Source organism: Thunnus albacares, chromosome 20 (genome assembly GCF_914725855.1).
Source record: "Thunnus albacares chromosome 20, fThuAlb1.1, whole genome shotgun sequence".
Classification (NCBI taxonomy): Eukaryota; Metazoa; Chordata; class Actinopteri; order Scombriformes; family Scombridae; genus Thunnus; species Thunnus albacares.
Window position 1 is genome coordinate 11088150 of NC_058125.1, and position 20323 is coordinate 11108472.

The 20323-nt window shown below is 38.6% G+C and overlaps 1 protein-coding gene across 2 annotated transcripts; it reads right to left on the bottom strand.

Moving 5' to 3' along the window:
• Window positions 1–3566: 3566 nt before the first annotated feature.
• nlrc3 (NLR family, CARD domain containing 3) lies at window positions 3567–20161 on the bottom strand. Of its 2 annotated transcripts, XM_044337398.1 has the most exons (19): window positions 19674–20161; window positions 17473–17640; window positions 14282–14545; window positions 12222–13968; window positions 12044–12130; window positions 11663–11746; window positions 10930–11013; window positions 10756–10839; window positions 10548–10631; window positions 10139–10222; window positions 9934–10017; window positions 9134–9217; window positions 8484–8567; window positions 7549–7632; window positions 7207–7290; window positions 6858–6941; window positions 4884–4967; window positions 4239–4322; window positions 3567–4090 (listed from the first exon to the last, which is right to left on the bottom strand). In XM_044337398.1, exons 2-19 carry the CDS (start codon window positions 17594–17596, stop codon window positions 4000–4002), a joined length of 3405 nt encoding a protein of 1134 aa, XP_044193333.1. In that variant the 5' UTR covers window positions 17597–17640; window positions 19674–20161; the 3' UTR covers window positions 3567–3999. The 2 variants fall into 2 exon arrangements, with proteins under 2 accessions (XP_044193333.1, XP_044193334.1); XM_044337399.1 differs by lacking the exon at window positions 17473–17640 and having other exon boundaries at window positions 19674–20158.
• Window positions 20162–20323: the final 162 nt, after the last annotated feature.

Below are 20323 nucleotides of genomic sequence, written 5' to 3' on the forward strand. Positions count from 1 at the left end.
TCAAGCTTTCAGCCACATCTTGTAGCCTTCATCAGGAGATGGAGTTTGCTCGGTAGTCACAGAGATGGTTTAGTCATCATGGGAACTAAATATGGATTTTCAGTCTGCTGTTCATGGACATCTGATGTCTGTGTCTGGTGTTCAGTCTCTTGTCCAGGGTCCTCCAGTTGTTTCACTGATGTAGGTTTCCCCTCAGCTGTCACATGTGACGCTGTTGTATCGACAGAGATCGGATGTTAAATGGTTTGTGATAAGTGCTACCTCTTTGTGATTTAAAAACTTACTGGTGTTATACTGGCAGTAACAACTAAACCATCTCCTTGACCACTGACTGAACAAACTCCAGCTGCTGTTGAGGGCTGCAACATGTAGTTGAAATCCTCAGGAATAATTAAGTGAGTGGACATTGTGATAAGCCTTTATTGTCAAACTGCTGTTTTTCTAAGGTCAAGAATGAACCTTCAAGTTCAAAACCGGGATGTTTTAAAATGACAGAGAAGCTAGCTCCTTCTCTCCTCCCTTTGCTTTGTTGTTACTATTAATGAAAGCAAAGGAAAAGTGTTTTTGAAGAGGATAATTGATAGTCAGTCTCACAAAATGTTCCGTACAAAGACTTTATCATCTCACAATAACTCATAATTGCACTCACAGCTTGGCGATGAATGCTGGCTGCTTGTGTTTACAGCTGGCAGCTTACGTAATATCCACATATTGATGATGAAGGGTTTGCACATTGTAGGAATGCAAAATAAAGAGTTTGTGTATTTATTGGCATCACTGCTGTAGTTGAAGGCGGAAATATGACAAAACACAGTGCCAAAAAGCTTTTTGCAACGTCATGCTGCTTGATTTAGGTCGATCAAAGTTTTTACTGTCAGTTTTACACAAGCAACCACACAATAACATCCTGACTCATGTCAAATGGAAACAAGACATACAGTACCAGTCAAAAGTTTGGACACACTTCCTCATTCAAGTGAATGGGAAACTTTTGACTGGTACTGTAAATATTTGAAATTTAACAACTTACATGTAAAACACAGAATAATTTAAAGTCCAATTTGTTTCTTATTGCAAAAGGGGCAAAAGAGTAAAAATATCAACCAACTGTCTCTGAATGGAGCACTGGCTCTCTGCAGTTTAGTATAATTCAGACTTTGCTCTTTAAATGATCATCCATCACTTCCTGTGTGCTGTGACTGTAATGAAGCACTGACTAAAAATTGTGTCTTAACACACTGGAAAGACAGACAGTTATAAATTCTCTTCTGCACGTCATCAATTTGTCATTTGCATCCTTCTGCATCAGGTCGCTGTCATTAAACTGGTTTCAAGGTACAGATGGTCTAAAGCACGGCTCCAATTATCTGGAGAATGTTCCAATCAGCATTCATAATCAATCTAAAGCCACTCTTACTATGTACCTTAGGTTTAGTTGATAATTTTTTTGCTACATGCCAGTGTCAGTTGTGTTATTTCCACCTCTTGCCACACCTGATATGTAAAACTATGCATAGATTCAACACTACATGGTTACATGAAAAATAGAAAACTACCCAGGTGTGAAAATATTCTTATTTATAGCACTATTTACATGCTCAGTTGTCTTTTTTCCTTTGAAATTCACAATGAGCTTAAAATGTAGCACATCTGCATGAGGACTTTGATAAAGCATTTTTGACATGTCACAGTGGGAAAAGCACATGTGTAATGGCTGCATTCAGTACAGTAGCTATTTCAGGTTCAGGGTCCTAGCATTGTTCATGCTAGCTCGCTGTCACGGCTTACTGAGAAACGTGAATAGAGCAGAGTCATTGCTTATGTTATTTAGCAACACCTCCGCTTACTCTACAATGACAAGTCACAATCTACTGCTATGAAGATTGGTGAATGAAATGCATGGAAATAATAGAAATAAGCTTATTAAATAGTTATTTGTATGGAAAAATTAAAAAACAGACCACTAATCCAAAAGAGAAACTCCATTTAGGGGAAATCAGAAGTTATTGTTGCTAAGGAAGATGAGTTATATTGTTTGGTCATCATTTTCAGAGAAAATCTGCAGCAGCAGTGAACACTTCCAGTTCAAACATCCAAACCATTCTGCAAATTAAGAAGTGGTTGAATATCAAATTCAGTGCCAAGAGGCACATTGCCACCAACAAATTAAGGAGTGAAATCAATTGTTAGATAAGAGGCATTAGAGTGTTGGGCAGTATTTTCCAGTTTGTGCCACCAATCAGAATTGACACCAAAAAGTTTTTGCATGTATGTGTGGTACGGTGGAGTGATTAAGTGGTAAAGTATATGTTGTTCCTTGTGTCAAATCTCAGTGGAGGTGCTCCTCCATCCCGGGGCTCCACAACACCAGCAGTTTTTTGCGAAGTGGATGATGTGTGGAAGAAAATACATTTTTACCCAGTAAAGGCTATTAAGTGGGGTCTTGCTCTATTTAAGCAGCTCTGCATCAATCATTTTACCTTATGAGGCAGCTGGATCATGACATCACGAGATGTGCTTGTGTCCTAACCACCGGTGGTTCGGACCAATCAGCATCCTATGAGGATTCTTGTGTGATCTCATGATCTTGTGAATCCAGCTGCCTTGCAAGGTAAAACAGTGATACAAGGTGATAGATAGTTCATCCAATCCCCTGCTAAGTAGTTTTTGAAAGTGCCTGCCCTTTTCCAAACAGTTTCCAAGGACGACTTCTCAGATGGTTCTGTGTGTTTGGTTTGATAATAGTATCTATAGGTCATAAGGACTATACATCCCTGTTTATCTCCTTTACTGGGGACCCGATCATGCGTGTTGCTATGGCTACCAGTTAAAGCTTTAACTGCTGCTTCACTTAATTGCATCATCTCAACTCAGTGCAGGTGTGTCACTCTGTTTTTCTTTGCCTTGCCTTACTTGTTGCCTATATGGTGAAAAGGAGCAGATGGCTATGGAGATACATGTGTACTTATCTCTTATCTCCTTGTGTGACGTATACACAGCAGCTTGTCAAGAGGACCCAACTGACCTAATAATCGATTCCACATCAATTGTCACGTGGCACTGGTTTGCAAATTAAAGAAGGAAAATAGGTAAACTGGAATACTTTTACATAATCGACCATAAAAGTGTTAATGAATACAACTTGGCAGGGATAGACCCTAATCTTCTTTATTCTTTCAAAATATACCTTCCTATTCTTCCTCCTTCCTTTGTAACACACACACACACACACACACACACAAATAATGGTCAGTAAATGAGTCAGTTGTGTAGCTGAGATTTGTTCCATATTTGGAGGCAACAGGTGAAGTTATACTCTACTTTGTGCTTTGAGTCAGTAAAATCAGTATTTCTGGTACACCTCTAGGGTTAGGCAGACACAGTAAATGAAACAGCGGATACAAATTACCCAAAAGTTATGAGACCAGTATGATCCTCATGACATAATGTGTTACTGACTGTTTCTTCAGGAATCTTATTGTCAGCACAGTAAGCTGACAGAGTGCTTAGTCTCATACTTTGAAGGATCTTTCCCCTTGTAAAAAAAACAGCTAGAATAAAAATGCTATGCGTATGGCGATGTCCATTTTATTTCCATGCACGCAGATTAATTTGTGCAAATAGAGCAAATATACAGAATATTAGACATCTCAGACATCTTCATTAAGACAAATAAGGAGGGATACAGCTCTAATTTAAAAGATGAATGTATTTTACATAAAAATATGGTACAACTCTAAGTATCTTCAATAGTCTTATTTACCCTTATGGCAACTGCTACTTCAAGACAAATGTAATTGTTTCCTGTCAAAATAAATATGCACATATCTCTCCAATAATATTGTATCGTATAAGTATATAAACAGTTACACAGTGATATGAGGTACATAATACATTTAGAGTTTAACTATATTACATAGTATACATGTACGTCTGATAACAAAGCGTACTGTTATTTCTGTGGTATAACTTCCTCAGAAGCTGCTGCTCTGTCCTTGGTCAGATGTCCACCACGCAGCCTGGAGCGTTGGTTCTTATGGCATCAGATATGACTTTTGCTCCAGACTCTCCGACGCCATTTCCCTGCAAACTATAAAAACACAAACAGAAGTTCTTTTCAACTAGAGCATGTACAGTACTCTTTTCTGAAATCCTGCTCTTTGTGATACAACCACACACAAAACCACAGTCAAGTATGTCTGAGCGGTGCAGGGAGAAGTGCAGAAAAGAAAACTAACTTTATGTATGTCAATTGGTGGTTTCCTTTCAGCGCTGTTGCAATGAAAATGGCTCCATCCATACCCAGAGAGTTCTCCTGCAGACTGATAATGCACACAGACACAAACAATTATTTCTGTAATCAAATGTCCAGGGATATTAGTATGAAGCTTTATTTTGAACTGAAAAATGCTGGATTTGGATGACCTTTTGTCTCCAGAAACAAACAGGAAGTCCAGTACATATGCATTTGGAGCTATGTTGCAGCTGACTAGGCCAGCTAACTAAGATAACAGTCACCGTTAGTCCACAAACAGGAAGAATAAAACTTGACCATTGTTTGAGACACAATGTTACCTCATTGCAAGCAGCCTTAGAAGAGGCTGCTGCTTTATAATCATTGATAAAATCCCTTGTCAGAGATGTATTTCACAAAGCTGAATCTTAATTAAGACAAAAACATTTTAATTGGGGGAATTTAATTTTAAACAGGAAAAAATGTAACCAAATCAAGCATTTCAAATTCAATGAATGAATTCAGTTGCTGATTTTCAGAAAATACTCTTTTTTCATTGTGACCATGAGATTAATACAATTTTTATGCTTTTTAAACAAACAAAAAATTTGGTTCTTACAGATCATGATAAGCTGTAGATGCAACTTACTTCAAGGACTTGAGGCTTCTGTTGCTTTTCAAGGCGTTAGCCAGGGCCTTCGCTCCCTCCATCCCTACAGCGTTTCCACGTAGACTGAAAAACACCACAGTTGTTGCACATATATGATGATATATGATGGAGTCTGTAACTCATTTAACTCTCAAATCTGTAACACTGACACCATCAGCAAAGCAGGAGAAATACTGAGGTGTTAAAGATAAGGAGCAAAAAGACTGAATAATGAAGAGGATTCTTCCTCTCACTTTATTTCACTTCTTTTTAGTGTTGTTTCAACACAAGCGTAATCTTAAAATTGGTTCTTCACTGGCACTGGGAACCTGACAGCTTCACAATGAGCTCATGCTGCATCCCTGGAAAAATTGGAGAGGTTCACAAAGAGCTGAAGTTCCAATTCTGTCCTGTCAGCTTTCAGCTCTCATTATATTTTCTAATGGAGGGTTTCTTTTTTTGCTCTTTCAGAAGACCAGAGAGATGAGCTTTTCTGTCCATACTTTCAGCTTATTCTTCTATGTTGTGTTATTGGGTTTTATTGTTTTCCACTGTGCTATTCTGTTTGAGGTAATTGCATTTATGTTGCTTAGTAGTTTGTGTAATTAACTTCGGTACATGATAAGTTTTAATTTCAATTTCAATTAACTTAAAACTTTGAGAAAAATTGAAAACCCTCTAAGATAAAATACCTTGTGGGCTCATGGCTGCCTCTCTATTGTGATTAGGGGTGGGCAAATCGGATGAAAGTGTCTTTTATGTAATTCTATATTGCCATATTGATATATGATATAGTACATTTTCTAGAAAATCAAATGAAAAACTGTTAGATAAAATAACCAGACAAGAATGCCTGTTTTAGCAAATTAAATATGTGACAAGTCAACATACTTTGTCACACTCATTCAAAAATCATATAAAACTTTAATTAGCATGTGGTCTATTAACACCCAGAAATGTTAAAGGAATAGTTACCATGGTAATAGAGGGTACGGGTAAATCAGAAATGTACATAATCTCATGGTATATATTGTTATATTGCTCAACCCTAATTGTGATATATTTATAAAAACAGGAACAGAGTGCAAAGGCTTAAAAACATTAACAGTCAATCAAATATTCACTAAGAATCAGCGGATCACAAACAGAAACTGTCTTGAGTCGCTGGCTCTTGAAAATCCTGAAGCTTGTGAACAATTATTTGTAATAGGCATTGTTGACATAAAATTATATTTTGTGCCTCACATTTCTTCTTAAACTAATTTCAGTGGTAGCTCAAAAAGAAGAATTTTGACAGTGCTCACAGAATAGCTAGGTTTTGTACAACCACATGTTTTGTGAAAATCGGTGAAACAACAACAACAACAACAACAACAACAACAACAACAAAACAGCCCAGTGAGTGGTGCATTCATCTAGTTGTAAAGGTTCATGTTCAGGTCTCAGAGAAGGAAAGACTTGCCAATCATCTACTGTAGCGTAGCGGCTACTTGAAATGATGTGTGTCTCAAAAATCAATCAAACAAACAAACAAACAAAAAAACCACCTGTGGAGCTTTGCCAGACCACAATCAGTCACATTAAAATTGCTGGCATTGTAAAGCTTAAACAGACAAACAAATTCACATCCAAAGCATACACAGATCAAAAGCTATCAAACCCATAAAACAGACAAATGAGAGGGTGAATGATTTTCAGACATACAGAGTAATAGAAGGAAATAAGCATCGAGCAGAGCAACTTCAATCCAACACTCCTGCTTGTCTCATTCAAGCCAAAAGAGGGACTGTTTTACACCTAAGTGATTATTTTTACACTCAAGTGACTACAATCAGCTGCAACGAAAGTAAAAAAAGGAAACACTATAAAGGAGCAGGGGTGAGCTCCACTGGTTTTAAATTGCTTGCTTATGATATGTGGCTGAATGACAAATAACAAAGGAGCAGTTTGACACAGAAAGGAGCTTGGACTCACTCTAATGTTTGCAGGCTTTGGTTGGTCGTTAGAGCTCCTGCCATTGCAACTGCACCATTTGTGCCTGCTGAGACCCCCTGCAGACTAAAGAGACAGCACACAAAACACTAAACACATAGGAAAATAATAGAAAACGACAACAAATTGTCACACATGTAGAAAGATAACTTTTATGTGAATGTACTAACTTTTAGCTATTATTATAGTACATAGCTATTGCTATAATCTCTTAGCGTTGATTCATCATTTTGTGTAAGCACGGGTACATTTCTGCCTCCAGTTTTTATCTGTTTACCTTAAAGACAAAAAAAAGTAATAATCAATCATTGTGTACAAATGTAACACTAACCATAATGTATGCAGAGATGTGTTGGTTTTCAGGGCTTCAGCGAGAAAAGTGACACCGTCATTCCCAATATTATTCTCCTGCAGACTGCAGCAAAGGACACACACACACACACAGTGACAACTGTAAATAACAATACAACCCTGTAACTGAAATGCCACATAACTGTTCAGGGGCTGATAAAGCCGCAATCAGTCAATAAAATCCTATAATTAGTCATTACAACTAGTCAGTGTAATGTTAGAGCAGACTTCCTTGACAGAATACACCTTTGAAATTTTGGGGTGATCAATCAGATAAAGTGTGTGTGGGAGCAGAGGTGACTGAAACAAGGATTGGCCTTACTCCAGGAGCTGCATTGTGGAATTGGAGCGCAGTGCATGGGCCAGAGCTTTAGTGGCAGAGGACTTGATGAAATTCCACTGTAGACTGAAAAAAGAGAAAGAGAGGCACATAAGTACAACTATGAGGAAAATGTGACATATGTTGTAAGTTTTTTGCAGTGGTGGACAACAAGTAAGTACATTTACTATATACAAATATTAGAGCTCAATGTACTACATTTGTGTGACAATAGTCACTAGTTTGCAGATTAAGCTTTTACATACAAAACCTATAATCAGCTAAAATCTGCTGGATTGTTATCAGTGAAACTAAACACTTGTAATGATGAACCTGCAGACAATCATCCCATGACTCCCCCTTATTCTTTGAAAATAATGTATAATGACCACTTTTACTTATAATACTTAAATTATGTTTTTATAATAATGCTTCTATAGTTCTACTTATGTAAAATTTTGGGACTTTTACCTCTTTTGTTACTAATGGAGCATTTTTACATTCAGGTATTTAATCTTTTACTTAAGTAAAATATGTCAATATTTCTTCCACCACTGTTTTGTTATGTCACAATCACAATAAAAACATCTTATTCTGGGATTGTGTGGTCCAGATTTGCTGGCTGTAATCCTTCGCTAATCAAGGTGAAATTCTACTTCCTGTTTACTGTTTCTACATAATAAATAGTAATGCCATTAGTTTATATATTTCTGACATTGTGTTTTCTTACAAATGTTTAAAATCTACTGTAATAATATGGTACGATTGCAAAACCTGTTTGCATTGAAAAGCAGAATCTCCTTTATCTTATTCTTGCACTATTATTGTAGTCCTCAGGAACATTTTCAAAGCAAGTGAAGCTGGTGATGCCTGATGTTACTTGCAGAGTCGTGTGTGTCTGTGTGTGTGGTTGCATTTGCATTACAAGCCTCACTTACTGCAAAGAGGTGAGGCCTTGATTAACCTTGATTGCACCTGCTATAGCTTGAACCCCTTCATCATGCAACAGGTTGGCTGTGAGACTGAGATATGCACACAAAGACACAGGCGCGCACACACACACACACACACACACACACACACACACACACACACACACACACACACATATATATAGATATTACAAATGCACTAACACTTACAGTAAGAAATAGACAGAATTCTTCTGAAATACAGCAACACAAGTTAGGTGTTATAGTTGAGTGTCAAAGAGACATCATTATCTATGTAATGTGTCATTTAAAGTCTGTTGATACTTTTGCAACATGTCTGCTTTTAAGCTGATAAAACACTTGGCTTTGAAGTTTGAAAGTTCCACTTAATTTAATTGGGAAAAGGTGATTATAGCAATTACCATAAGAAGGAGAGTCGATGAAGACTGTGAATGTTACATTCTGAATGTCACCATATTTCTTCAAAGAGCCACAGACTTCCCACTGTAATCTCGTGGGACTGGCAGTTTTTTTTGCATACAATAGCCTTAAGTGACACACCATAGTCTGGGGTAATGACATTTACTGAACAGTTGGATATTTCCATGCCACTGTGGGCTATTACACTATAAACATCTATTAATGAGGTGACTCACTCGAGGTCCTGGAGACAGTTGTTCTCATGGAGGGCGTGGGCCATGTTCTTTGCTCCCTCCACCCCAATTGAGTTCTCTCTTAAACTGACCAGATAGAAATATACACAAAATATACATAAAATATACATAATACATATTTATATGCCATATCATATTTGACTAGTATTTACTCATATGTAGTATGCACTGAGTCCCAATACACTATAAATTAGTTATAGTTCAATATTTTGAGAGTTAAATGAGAAGACCCATAGCCCACTTATGTCTGTACAGTAAATATGAAGGTCCTGCCAGTAGCTGGTTAGCTTAGATTAGCATGAAGAATGGAAAACGGTTGGAAACAGGTAGCCTGGCTCTGTCCAAAGGTAATAAAATACACCTACCAGCACCTCTAAAGTCACTATTTATAATGTTATATGTTGTTTGTTTAATCTGTAGAAAAAAACAAAGTTTAAAAATGACAACTTATAGCTTTACAAGTGGTTATGAACCAGACTATTTCTTGGCTAGGAGCAGTGACTTACAGGAGTCTCTGCTGGTTTCCTGGCAACCTCACGGTGACACCAAGACTTAAGTATTAATTAGTGAGCTTTACAGGTGCTGGTTGGAGGATTTTGTTACCTCTGAACAGAGCCAGGCTGACTGTTTCCCCCACTGCAGACTTTATGCTATGTTAAACTAACTGGCTGCTGGCTGTAACCTTTTTACCATACAGATATGAGAGTGAGAGTATCAACCTTCTTATCAGACGCTCTGCAGGAAATCAAATGAGCAAAAAAAGGTTGAGGTTTAATACTCACTTCAAAGAAACGAGGCCCTGGTTCCGCCTAAGTGCTTTGGTTAAGGCTGTCATCCCCTTGTCGCTGATTGAGTTACTCTGAAGTCTGCAAAAAGAAAAGGTTAACTAGCACAACAAACTGCGTAATTGTTGCACAGTATGTGAACCAATGTGTAATAGAGCACAATGTGGAGGATAAAATGTACTCCTGTGAGGACGGTACTGACTGAAGTGAGAGTAAAGTGTGGTTGACTGTCAAAGCTTCTGCCAGAGCGACTGTTCCTTTGTCCCCGAGCTGGTTACTACAAAGACTGTAGACAAGAATGAAAATAATCGCACATTAAGAAATTGAAATTGAAATCATTAATCTTGATGAACAGTGCTAATGTGACTCAATTACATGCTAATTGGCAAACACAAGGGAATTATTTGTGCTAGTTTAACATGAAACCTAGATTCTTTAAGTGAGCTTTTGTAACTCTTAACATAAATCTGTGAGACAAAATTCACAGAACCTAGAAAAAAATACCCTGTAGCATAGTATCAATTATCCACAAGCTAAATTTAAACAATGTCTGCATTATTTTACAATCTAAACAGTAAAATATTCAGTATGATATCTCAATTAAGGATTACATCAGTTTTGTGAGAGTCCGGTTTGACTTCAGTGCATCTGCAATCCGTTTGGCTCCTCCCGCTCCAACAGTATTCTTCCTTATACTGTATCATTACATGGATGTAAGAAAAATGCACTGATTACTTCTCATCATAAGAATGCACACGTACTGTATATGCTATCCATAATGCATGCAACAAACAAAAGTGAAACCCTGTCAAAACTCACTTCAGAGACACCAATTTGCGGTTGCATAGCAGGACTTCTGCAAGAGCCTTAGCACCTTCCTCCTCAATGGCATTGTTCTGAAAGCTGATGAGTGGTTTGGGAAATTGAGCAATTACACCACCTCAAAATCTTATGCTGGCATTTACGCTGGCAATCTATAGAAATTATACTCACTTGACTGATACCAGCACTTGGTTCATTTTTAGAGCTTCTGCCAGAAACTTGGTACCTTTTGAGCCGATGTTGTTGTTCCGGAGGCTAAATTATAAATAGATGGTTAAATCAAATAGACTGATGTACAGTCATAACTGAAACCCTGAGAACAAGTGTACATGCCAGTGAACTATGAAGACAAAGACCAGAAGAACTGCAAGTCTTCAGGGACTCAGAGATAAGCACACACACAGAGTTTTATTTGTAAAAGTTGCGGTGTATAAGGCAAACTAAAAACCAAAGTAAACTAAAAGAAATGCTAAAATGAAATCCAGGGAACCAATATGTACTATGCACCTCTCTACTCCAAAGTAATAACTCAAAATCTGAGAGTGAATTATACATTTCTTCAAAATAATTGAAAATTTAATTGTAAATTTGATTTTATTTATATATTTATATCATCTGTCACCTGGCAATAAACCTGTTTCTGATTCTGATTTTGATTCTGAGATGAGTGCAGTTTTGGGAGCATTTGCCATCCCTTGTAATTTTGCTATCTTTTGATATAAAACTACACAGACTAGAAAGTGCTAATGTGATAGAAGTTAACATCAAGATGCTCATCGAATGTATGTTTCACACAGTTTACCACAACAATTGAAACATCTATCATCTATAATCTGCCAGCACTGTTTACATGAGAGTTACTGACATGGATTTAGTATTAAAAAAGGCAACAAACAAATCTCACTTGAGAGAAGTTAGTGTCCGGTTCACCAGAAGGGCTCGACTTAGGGCTTTGGCACCTTTGTTGCTGATGGCGTTCTCTGCTAAACTGAGGGGGGTGAATAAAAAAGGTTACAATCATACACAATATAAATGATAATCACATTCATCATCATCGCTGCACCAATCATACAACCACATGATAATCACTCAGTGTCTCTTACACCCTTGTAATCAACAACACTGACACTAAATTGTAATTAAAAAGTTTTACCATTCATGTGAGCAATCATGCAAGTTCATTTGATACAGTGGTTCAGAGTTATTAGAGTATAAAATGATTTTCATATGATGCTTAACCACAATAGTTTGCAGTAAAGGAGTTGAAACATAGGTTTAATCTCACCTCATTTTCTGGATATGACAGTCTTTGGCACTCAGGAGGCTTCCCAGCAATTCCATTACATCATCTTTGAATTGATTATTCTCTAACCTGTGGAAGAGATAAGACATGTGTTTCACTTTTCCGTGTTTGTCATGTGGTTTTGTTTTATTTGGAGATAGTGCTTTGGGGAGAGCTCTACCTGAGATGACTGCAGTACAGCAGCTGTGGGAGCAAACATTTTACTGTGGTGCAGTTCAGAGAGGCTGTTAGGTTGGTCTTTTCACTGCACTCTGGAGAAACATGCAGCAGATAGGCCAAGACAACACACTGAGCCCGTGTTAACTTCCCTGCCAGGGTACCAAGCCGTAGATCCTCCTCTACACTCCGCAACAGATCTGTGTGTTGCAGCTCCTGTAAACAATAAGCCATGTTGACTGCACGCAGGGACACCACAGACCCCCCGCTGACCAAGAGGCCTTGTAAAACCCCTGCTGCCCACGCCTTCTGGTTGCCATCATCTTTCCCGATGGCCAAAAGCCCAGTGAGAGGTTTCAGTGCCATTGGGCACAGCAGGCCTGTCAGGAAGCGCACAAACACATCCAGGTGACCATCTTCAGCTTGTTGCGAGTGCTGAAAGGCATTTTTGAAGTGGTTCTGGAAACCAATCTTGGGCCAGGACATACTGCTCTCTGAGAACAAGTCAAAGATGGCCCTCTTGGAAGAGATATAGTAGAAGGTGGCCGCAAGAAACTCCTGCAGAGTCAAATGAATGAACCGGTATGTTGTGAATATGACTGACTCCTCCCGAACAAGAAGTCCAGCACCAAGACTGCTTTGAGTTAACAGTAGGTCTATCCCATAGGCCCTGAGGTCCTGCTCACTGAAGGTGTACTTGTTTTTGAGGAGCCCGTAAAATGCCAGCCGTCCAAGATTCCCCAGCAGTTTACGATTGCTCCCATGGAGCTGCTCCATTTTTACAGGCTCCCTGCCTCTTGGTTCTCCTACTTCTGCCTTCATGGAACAAAAGTGGGCATAGAGAGCAGTACAAGTCCTGGGAAGGGTCTCCTGTGTTCCACTCTGCATGATGTACATCAGCGTATCAGCCACAATCCAGCAAAAACATGGAATGTAGCACATCACCATTAAGATCTTATGGGACTCCAGGTGTGCCCATATTTTACTGGCAAAATCCCTCTCGGAGAAGTGGTGGTTTAGGAAGATCTGGATGTCTTTTGGGCTGAATCCAGGGATCTCAGTCACCCTGTCAACCAATCCTCCAGGGATGAGTGAGGCCACTCCTGGCCTGGAAGTGACCCACACTGCTACGTCAGGGAGAAGATTCCCTCGGATGATGTTAGTAACCAAGTCATCAATGGACACTTCTTTCTTTGGGTCATTGCAGGGTACCGCATCTGAGAAATTTAAACTGCAGCGGAATTCATCCAAACCATCAAGGATAAGCAGTGTCCGGCAGGAGCTGCTCAGGACCAGATTGGTGTCTGTTAAATGAGGAAAAGCCATCTTCACCAGCTTTTCTGCTGAAAGTTTCTCCAGTGAGTTTAGCTCAGAAAAGGTGAAAGGCAAGACGAAGCTCACATCTGAACAGATGGCCCCTTGGCTCCACTGTCTGACGAAGTGTCGGACCCAGGTGGTTTTGCCGATACCGGCCACCCCAACTGTCAGGGAGACCCTGGGAGGCAAACTGACCCGGGTGAGCGGCTCCAAGAGTTTAGCCAGGCCCAGTTGTCTGAGATGATTTCTTTTCCCTCCACGAGTTACCCCCACCTGCATCAAATCATGCTCCTTCTGCTGGAGGTCAGAAAGTCCATCGACCAGAAGTAAGGTCCTAGAGGAGATGTTCAGTTTGGGGCAGCTGCATGAATCTCTGTCTCTGAGCTGCTCATATCGCCGCAAAAGCAGCTCTTTGTGCTCCTTCACCATAGAATCTGCAGAAAAGGAAATGACAGTCATACAAAAATTGTCGTTTTTTTATATATTGATAACCAAGAAGTTGAATGGGCAAAGTGATTTACAATGACTCACATTCACTCACACACATTTATAGACAGTATTAAACGACTCATCGGGAGCAGTTTGGAGCTCCATGTCTTGTTCATGAACACTTCAACATGCTATTAGGAGGATTCAGGAATCAAACTGCCACTCCTCTAATTACTGGACACCTACTGTAAACATCTAACTAATAATACCAATTTATTCTCAACCCTTCCTTAACAAATCCCATTTTAAGCCCCTTACCATGGTTTATGATGAGCTGGGCCACCTGAGAATCTGAGCTTTCTATGAAGCCCTGCAGGGTATCAGAGCCTTGAGTGTCCTTGCCATTGACAATAGTTGTGAGCATGTTGATCTGGTCCTGCAACCGGCCCCCTTCTTTGATCTTGGACTCCTCAGCTGAACTCAGCACATCAGTCTTTCTCAGGTGGGCTAACACCCCCTCCAGGAAGGACGCTGTACTGAAGCGTTGCAGCTGGTCTTGATGCTTTTGGACCCAGCTAAGATCTGAACCAATACAGAACCATACTCTTACTGCAAGTAATGATTCTTGAGATTATCAAGTGATAATTAACAATGACACTTTGCTCTACTGTGGAGAGTGCAGAGAGACAGACGACAGGTAGAGAGAAGGGTTTGAAGTATAAACAAACATACATGGCTAGAAGCAAACCGTGGCCGTTGAGGTTATGTGGTATGTGTAGACTACTGTGGCGCCACAGAACAAAATTTTATGATGAAGGAAAAGATGTAACAACATGCTGCGCAAGAAAAGCAGCTTTTCATTTCTTGTGTTTTTGTCATTTTTCTCAGACTTTTTTACACTTTCCACTGAAAACTTTGTACTGCTGGCCAATTATTAAGGGACACATGCTGGTCATTCTGCACCAGGGGACAATACGTTTTTTGAACAAAATGTGCTCTGTTAATAAAATGAGGGCTCACACTGCTCCCCACTGCTTCACAAATCCATAAATATTCAAAGGCAGTTTTCCGATTTATATAGTTTTCTTTTTTCTTGTGTTAGGTAATCAAGTTGCACAACACCGGTAATTTGAATAGCAGTCTGTTCTTTGTCTTTTCCTTCCCTAATCGTTTCTGTGAATTTTATACGTAGTCTGATCAATCCTCTTCATTTGCTCACTCGTTCTATAAACCCTGACATGTTTGCTTGTGTGCATGCGTGTGTGTTCATCATCACTGACACAACACACAAAACACACACATTTTCCTAATCCTATTCTATTCCCTTCTCAAACTGATTTCCAATTACCATGCCATAGCCTTAACATGACGCAGTACTAATAGCATTCATTCCTCTAACAAAAAAAGGATGTAAGGAGCCTCGTGGAGAAAACAGTTCCTAATGCCTTCTCTATATCCCATAACTCAGGGAATAGAGGTGTTGTGTTTGTAATTGATAACAATCCATGATGCTTCCCATACTCACAATCCACTAAAAACAGCAAACACACATATGCTCACAAACAATCATAAACATACATACAAACACTATTATAATCTATAATCTGTGCAGTAGATTCCTTTTGTTGTTTGTAATTGTACTGAATTAATCCACATTTTACCCAGGAGTAAGCTATGAAGTAATTCAAGGTGAAAGCAGTGAACATACTATACAACAGCCAATTTAGAGGTCATCATTTTCCCACAATCTTTTTTTCAAACTTCTAAAGCCAATTTAATCTAAAGTAGAGACCTAAATTTAAAACTCAATCAAACAATTCCAGCTTGCTTTACACTTTCTGCAGCAATTACTACGATCAGTAATTACCATCAGTGCTTTTGAAACATATGGTGACAGCATTATCCAAAAAAAGTACTCACATCCCTGCAAAGTCTTTCAAATGACTTCACTTAAGTAGAAATTTACTCATCGCAATTTCAGACCGCGCTGTTTTTTCTTCAATAATCCCTCAAAAATGGAGGAGGAGGATTTCAACACCATTCAGAAAGAATAGAAAACAGATACCTGTTTTTCTAACAGTATAATCCACTAAACCAAACATATTTACATACATAACATTTAAAGCCAAACAAACCTGAGAAATGAGTATCCGCTGGGAAAATTAGTTTTTCTAAGGTGACATCAATGTCCCTAAAATCACCTTATATTCATCAAAGCTCTTTATCCTCTCCGATTAAATGAAAAAGCACTCCTTTGCATCCAATATGGCAAATGTTCAGGTAAATGTTTCTAAAATAATCTTTCATGCATTTTTTGCATCCTCTGTAATTTCTTAAGAAAGATCAATGTGATTTCCCAGTATTTCACCTGTATGCGTCCTTAAGAGCATCAGGGTTTCCCCCGGCAAACCAGAGAGCAGATGCCATAAGCAGTATGTCATAGTTTGTGATTAATAGTAACTAGGTGACATTCCAAATAATAGCTTTTTTCACTACTTGTCATATGTTGTTTGAAAAAGCTGCCTCTGCCCCTGGTTTTACTGTAGAAGTTCATTACAGTATACATTTCTAATGATGAAAGAGGAGGCTATTTCAGTGGGGGCGGACCACCGCAAAGAAACTTTATGTATGAGTATGAACACAAATTTTAATGTTCTGAAAAAAGCTCTCACGTCAACATGAAAAAAAAAAATTATAATAATTTTATGATCTCAACTAACCTTGTTGTTTTTGTCTTTTGACTAAGCTGGCCATTTTTATTTTGCCCAAAAGTCCTCAGCTTAACAGGCTTCAGACAGTTTTTACCCACTGCCTTCAAATCCCCAACCAGGCTCAATGTCACCAAAATAGTTCTCCTGACAACAAAGAAAAAGTCATTGTCTTCCACTGGCGAGAACAAACACTATCTTGAAACCACTCTTTCTCCAGTGGTGTGTAAACTTACTAAAGCCATGTTTAACTGTAATGGCAAAAGTTTTTTTCAAAACATTTGGATGCCGCTAATTATGAACTTCAACCGTGAAGGATTCTCTGTCCTCTCACCTAATTTCAGTAATCAAAGCTCCTGTTGCTCTACTGATAAGGCTCTAATCTCATATCTGTGGCTTAACATTCATGATAAGAACAGATGAGTGTGAATACTGATGATGATGTCCAAATAACTGAAAATGAATCAGGGATGAATTTCACTACAATTGGATTGAATTGGAGATCATTCTTGTGCTCTGTTGTAAATAAATGTTCTTGCCTTTTTTTTATTTTAAGTAAATTCCTTTTAAGGATGATTTTATAGCCATCGCATCCTCCCTCATCATCCTCCCATCCTCTCTCCATTTCAGTTTGTAATAGTTGTTGTTATAGTTTTTCCTTGCTCAAAATTAACAAAATAAACTAAAAGGGGCAGGAGAGATTGGAGTAACAGAGGACAGACGCTTCTGACATTAACCGCTCCAACGCCAGCAGCGTGCGAGAGATGTGATGAATCTTTTTGCAGAGGAGAGAACCCTTACCCTCTGTTTCTGCTTGTGATGAGGTGGAGCAGGGCATAGACTGAAGATCCACATAGCAATCGTCCTGCCATGTAATTCTTTTGCTACGGTCCAGGATAGAATCGTAATGCGTCTTCCTCTCCATGAGGAGGTTTGATATTTTCTGGCCACAGACGTTCCTGTTCGTGTCTGCACAATATGAAACAGCATTACTTACACAATGTGCAACAACAAGTGCATACGGAGCGTGACAGGGCTGTGAAAAATGGAGGTGAAAAAAAATTAACCGAGGCCTCAATAGCCTCCAAAAACACCTCTGGTGTACAGTAATTGGTGCCCCAAAGTATTTATCGTATTGTGCTTTAAGTCACGCATTGCTGATTCTGTATATGCCTGTTGAAAAGCAACAAATATACTTCATAATGAGATTGCAGGGTACAGAACAATTTGTTCAAAAGATTTCTTTCACTGAAACCGTTACCATATATTTTGGAAAATGTTGATCTGACTTATATGACGAACATAGCTTTGAAAAAGGCTCAATGTTGGGAATCATTTCAGAATAGACTTAGATGCCTTATTGAGAAGTTAAAAATGTGGGTTTGGCCATCTGATCTAGTTCATCACTGGTTGAGGGGCCAGGACTTCATAATTTTCCATCCCTGAACCAAAGTTCAGTCTATTTTTTTTCTGTCTATATGCCGGAAAGAAAAGACTCCATGTATATGTTGCTGTTACAATTCACAAGTGTCTGCGAATGCTGCCTTTGGGTCAATTTGTGAACATGAAATGTGTTTCTCTTGTTATGCAGAGGACACACCGTTTAACATTTCTGTTTCTATTGATGATCCCATTTCTTTTGACAACAGCTCAAAATGTTTTACAGTTAAATTAGAACAAAACAAATACACTTGAGGAACAGGCCAAAAGAGAAAACCTCATTTTGAATCTTACAGCCTATTTTCAAAAACTAGATCTCTGGCTCAGAATCTAGGAGCATTTTCATTAATGATTTCAATCTTTAAACACACATTTGAAGTCTAAAGCAGCTTTCTACCATATAAAGACCTTTGCCAGGCGTTCATCTTACTTACTGCAATGCACTGTTTACATCCTAAAAACCTGATTCAGAATTTGTGTGAAACACTGCAGCCGTAAACATCCAAAAAAAATCTTTTCATAGGCTATAATCTATAAGCCACAGAAAAGACTTTAAGGGGCTTCTCATTGTTTTTAAATTATTTCACAGCCTTGATTAAAATTACATTAATGATCTCCTCACTCTTCACACTTTCAATAACAGTTTGTTACAGATCACTGCATCATCCCGCTGACTTTCTCAGATTAGCACTGGAATACCATGCATTTTTTTTTTTTTTTTTTAACTTTTGTAACACATGCTACTTGATTTTACCCATGATCTATTGCATCTTTCCTCACATACTTGTTTATTTTTTATCTTTTGCAAAGCACATTGTATTGCATGCGTGTGTATGAAATGTGGTATACATAAAGTTCATTATTACGGTTTCATGCAACTGCATATCAGCAAAACTGCAGAGAAAATCATGCAAACATACAAGATGATGTTTGAACATTTCACCGAGACACTCGAAATGGCAAATGTCTTCCTGTGTGGTTTGTTGCTTGATCACGTAACTTCCCACACAGGAAGTTAATTCAAAGCCCAGACATCAGATGCACGACAGTCAGCTTCTGCTGTTAAATTTACAGTCTTAAATGACCAAAACCACTTTATAACTTATTTTACTGCAGATATGTTGGGGAGTGTCCGACATCTGCAACCACATTAAGCGTGACAAACGCTCAGTAAGTGCAGAAACACGAGTCTGTAAAATGGCACAGTAATGATCATCATAGCAACCAAAAGCACAGAAATAAGCAGTGGTATTATTTGCATGATGCAATTAGGCCAACATACACTGTGGAAGGAAAAAAGCCAGACTGATCGGTTATAAATTAAACATGTAAACCATGAGGTGCCTGTATCTGTGAGAAATACATGTATATATATATATGTTGTAAAGTGAGTTTTTTTTTAATTACATTTTTATCGTTATGGAGCAGATACAGTACAGAATCAAGACCACGTTGGAAAGTTAAAATTTATGGTCGGATCAGTTTCAGAAATCCTCTGTAGCTGTCAAGGTTAACAAACGTAAAACGTGGCGTACAGTACAAAAAAAACTCAGATAACTCACCATGTGTTTGTTGAAGCCGTTGAAGCTGGTTGGTCGGTGTCAAAGGATGAGAAATGCTAACCACACATATGTTTCATATGATAATGCCATAATTCTCATGAAAGCAGATGTGGGACAATTGCAGATGTGAATTTGAAGATTCTCTGTGGGACTGAAAACTAGTTGAAGAGTAGCGAGCAAATGATAAAAGTCACAAAAAGGTTACACGGCAGCTAGTCATCATTAGTCGGTACTGCTACTGGTGATACTGTCTCATGCTGCACTTCCCCCCTGTCTATAATCTGTCTTCCTGTGTTGTGGTTAGTAGGTTTAACAGTGAAAAGACAGAGAGAGAGAGAAAAAAAACTTCTGCTTTGCACTTAGCATATTTGTTCATGGCCTGAGTGTTTAACCACGCTTCATTCTCTTCTTTAGATAGCTACCCAACTATACCAGTGGTTGTTGAACCACACACGAGAGCTGAGATGAAAGATACTACATGATATGCGGGTGTTAAGGCTTTGCCAAAGTGCAAATGCATATAAGTACAACTGCAGACAGGTGACAAATTAAAAAAAACAGGTGTTTCTAGTGAGAAAACTGAAAAGAGCAAAGATAAGATTGGGAGGAAGTGACACTGCTGTAAAGTGCACACCTTAAAAATAACATGT

Coding starts and splice junctions, on each gene's coding strand:
- nlrc3 (XM_044337398.1), bottom strand. CDS start 17,596: ATGGAGAGGAAGACGCATTACGATTCTATCCTGGACCGTAGCAAAAGA. Junction 11,014..11,662: donor CGGACACTAACTTCTCTCAA/GTGAGATTTGTT, acceptor TTTATAATTTAG/CCTCCGGAACAACAACATCG. Junction 10,632..10,755: donor CGCAAATTGGTGTCTCTGAA/GTGAGTTTTGAC, acceptor GTAATGATACAG/TATAAGGAAGAATACTGTTG.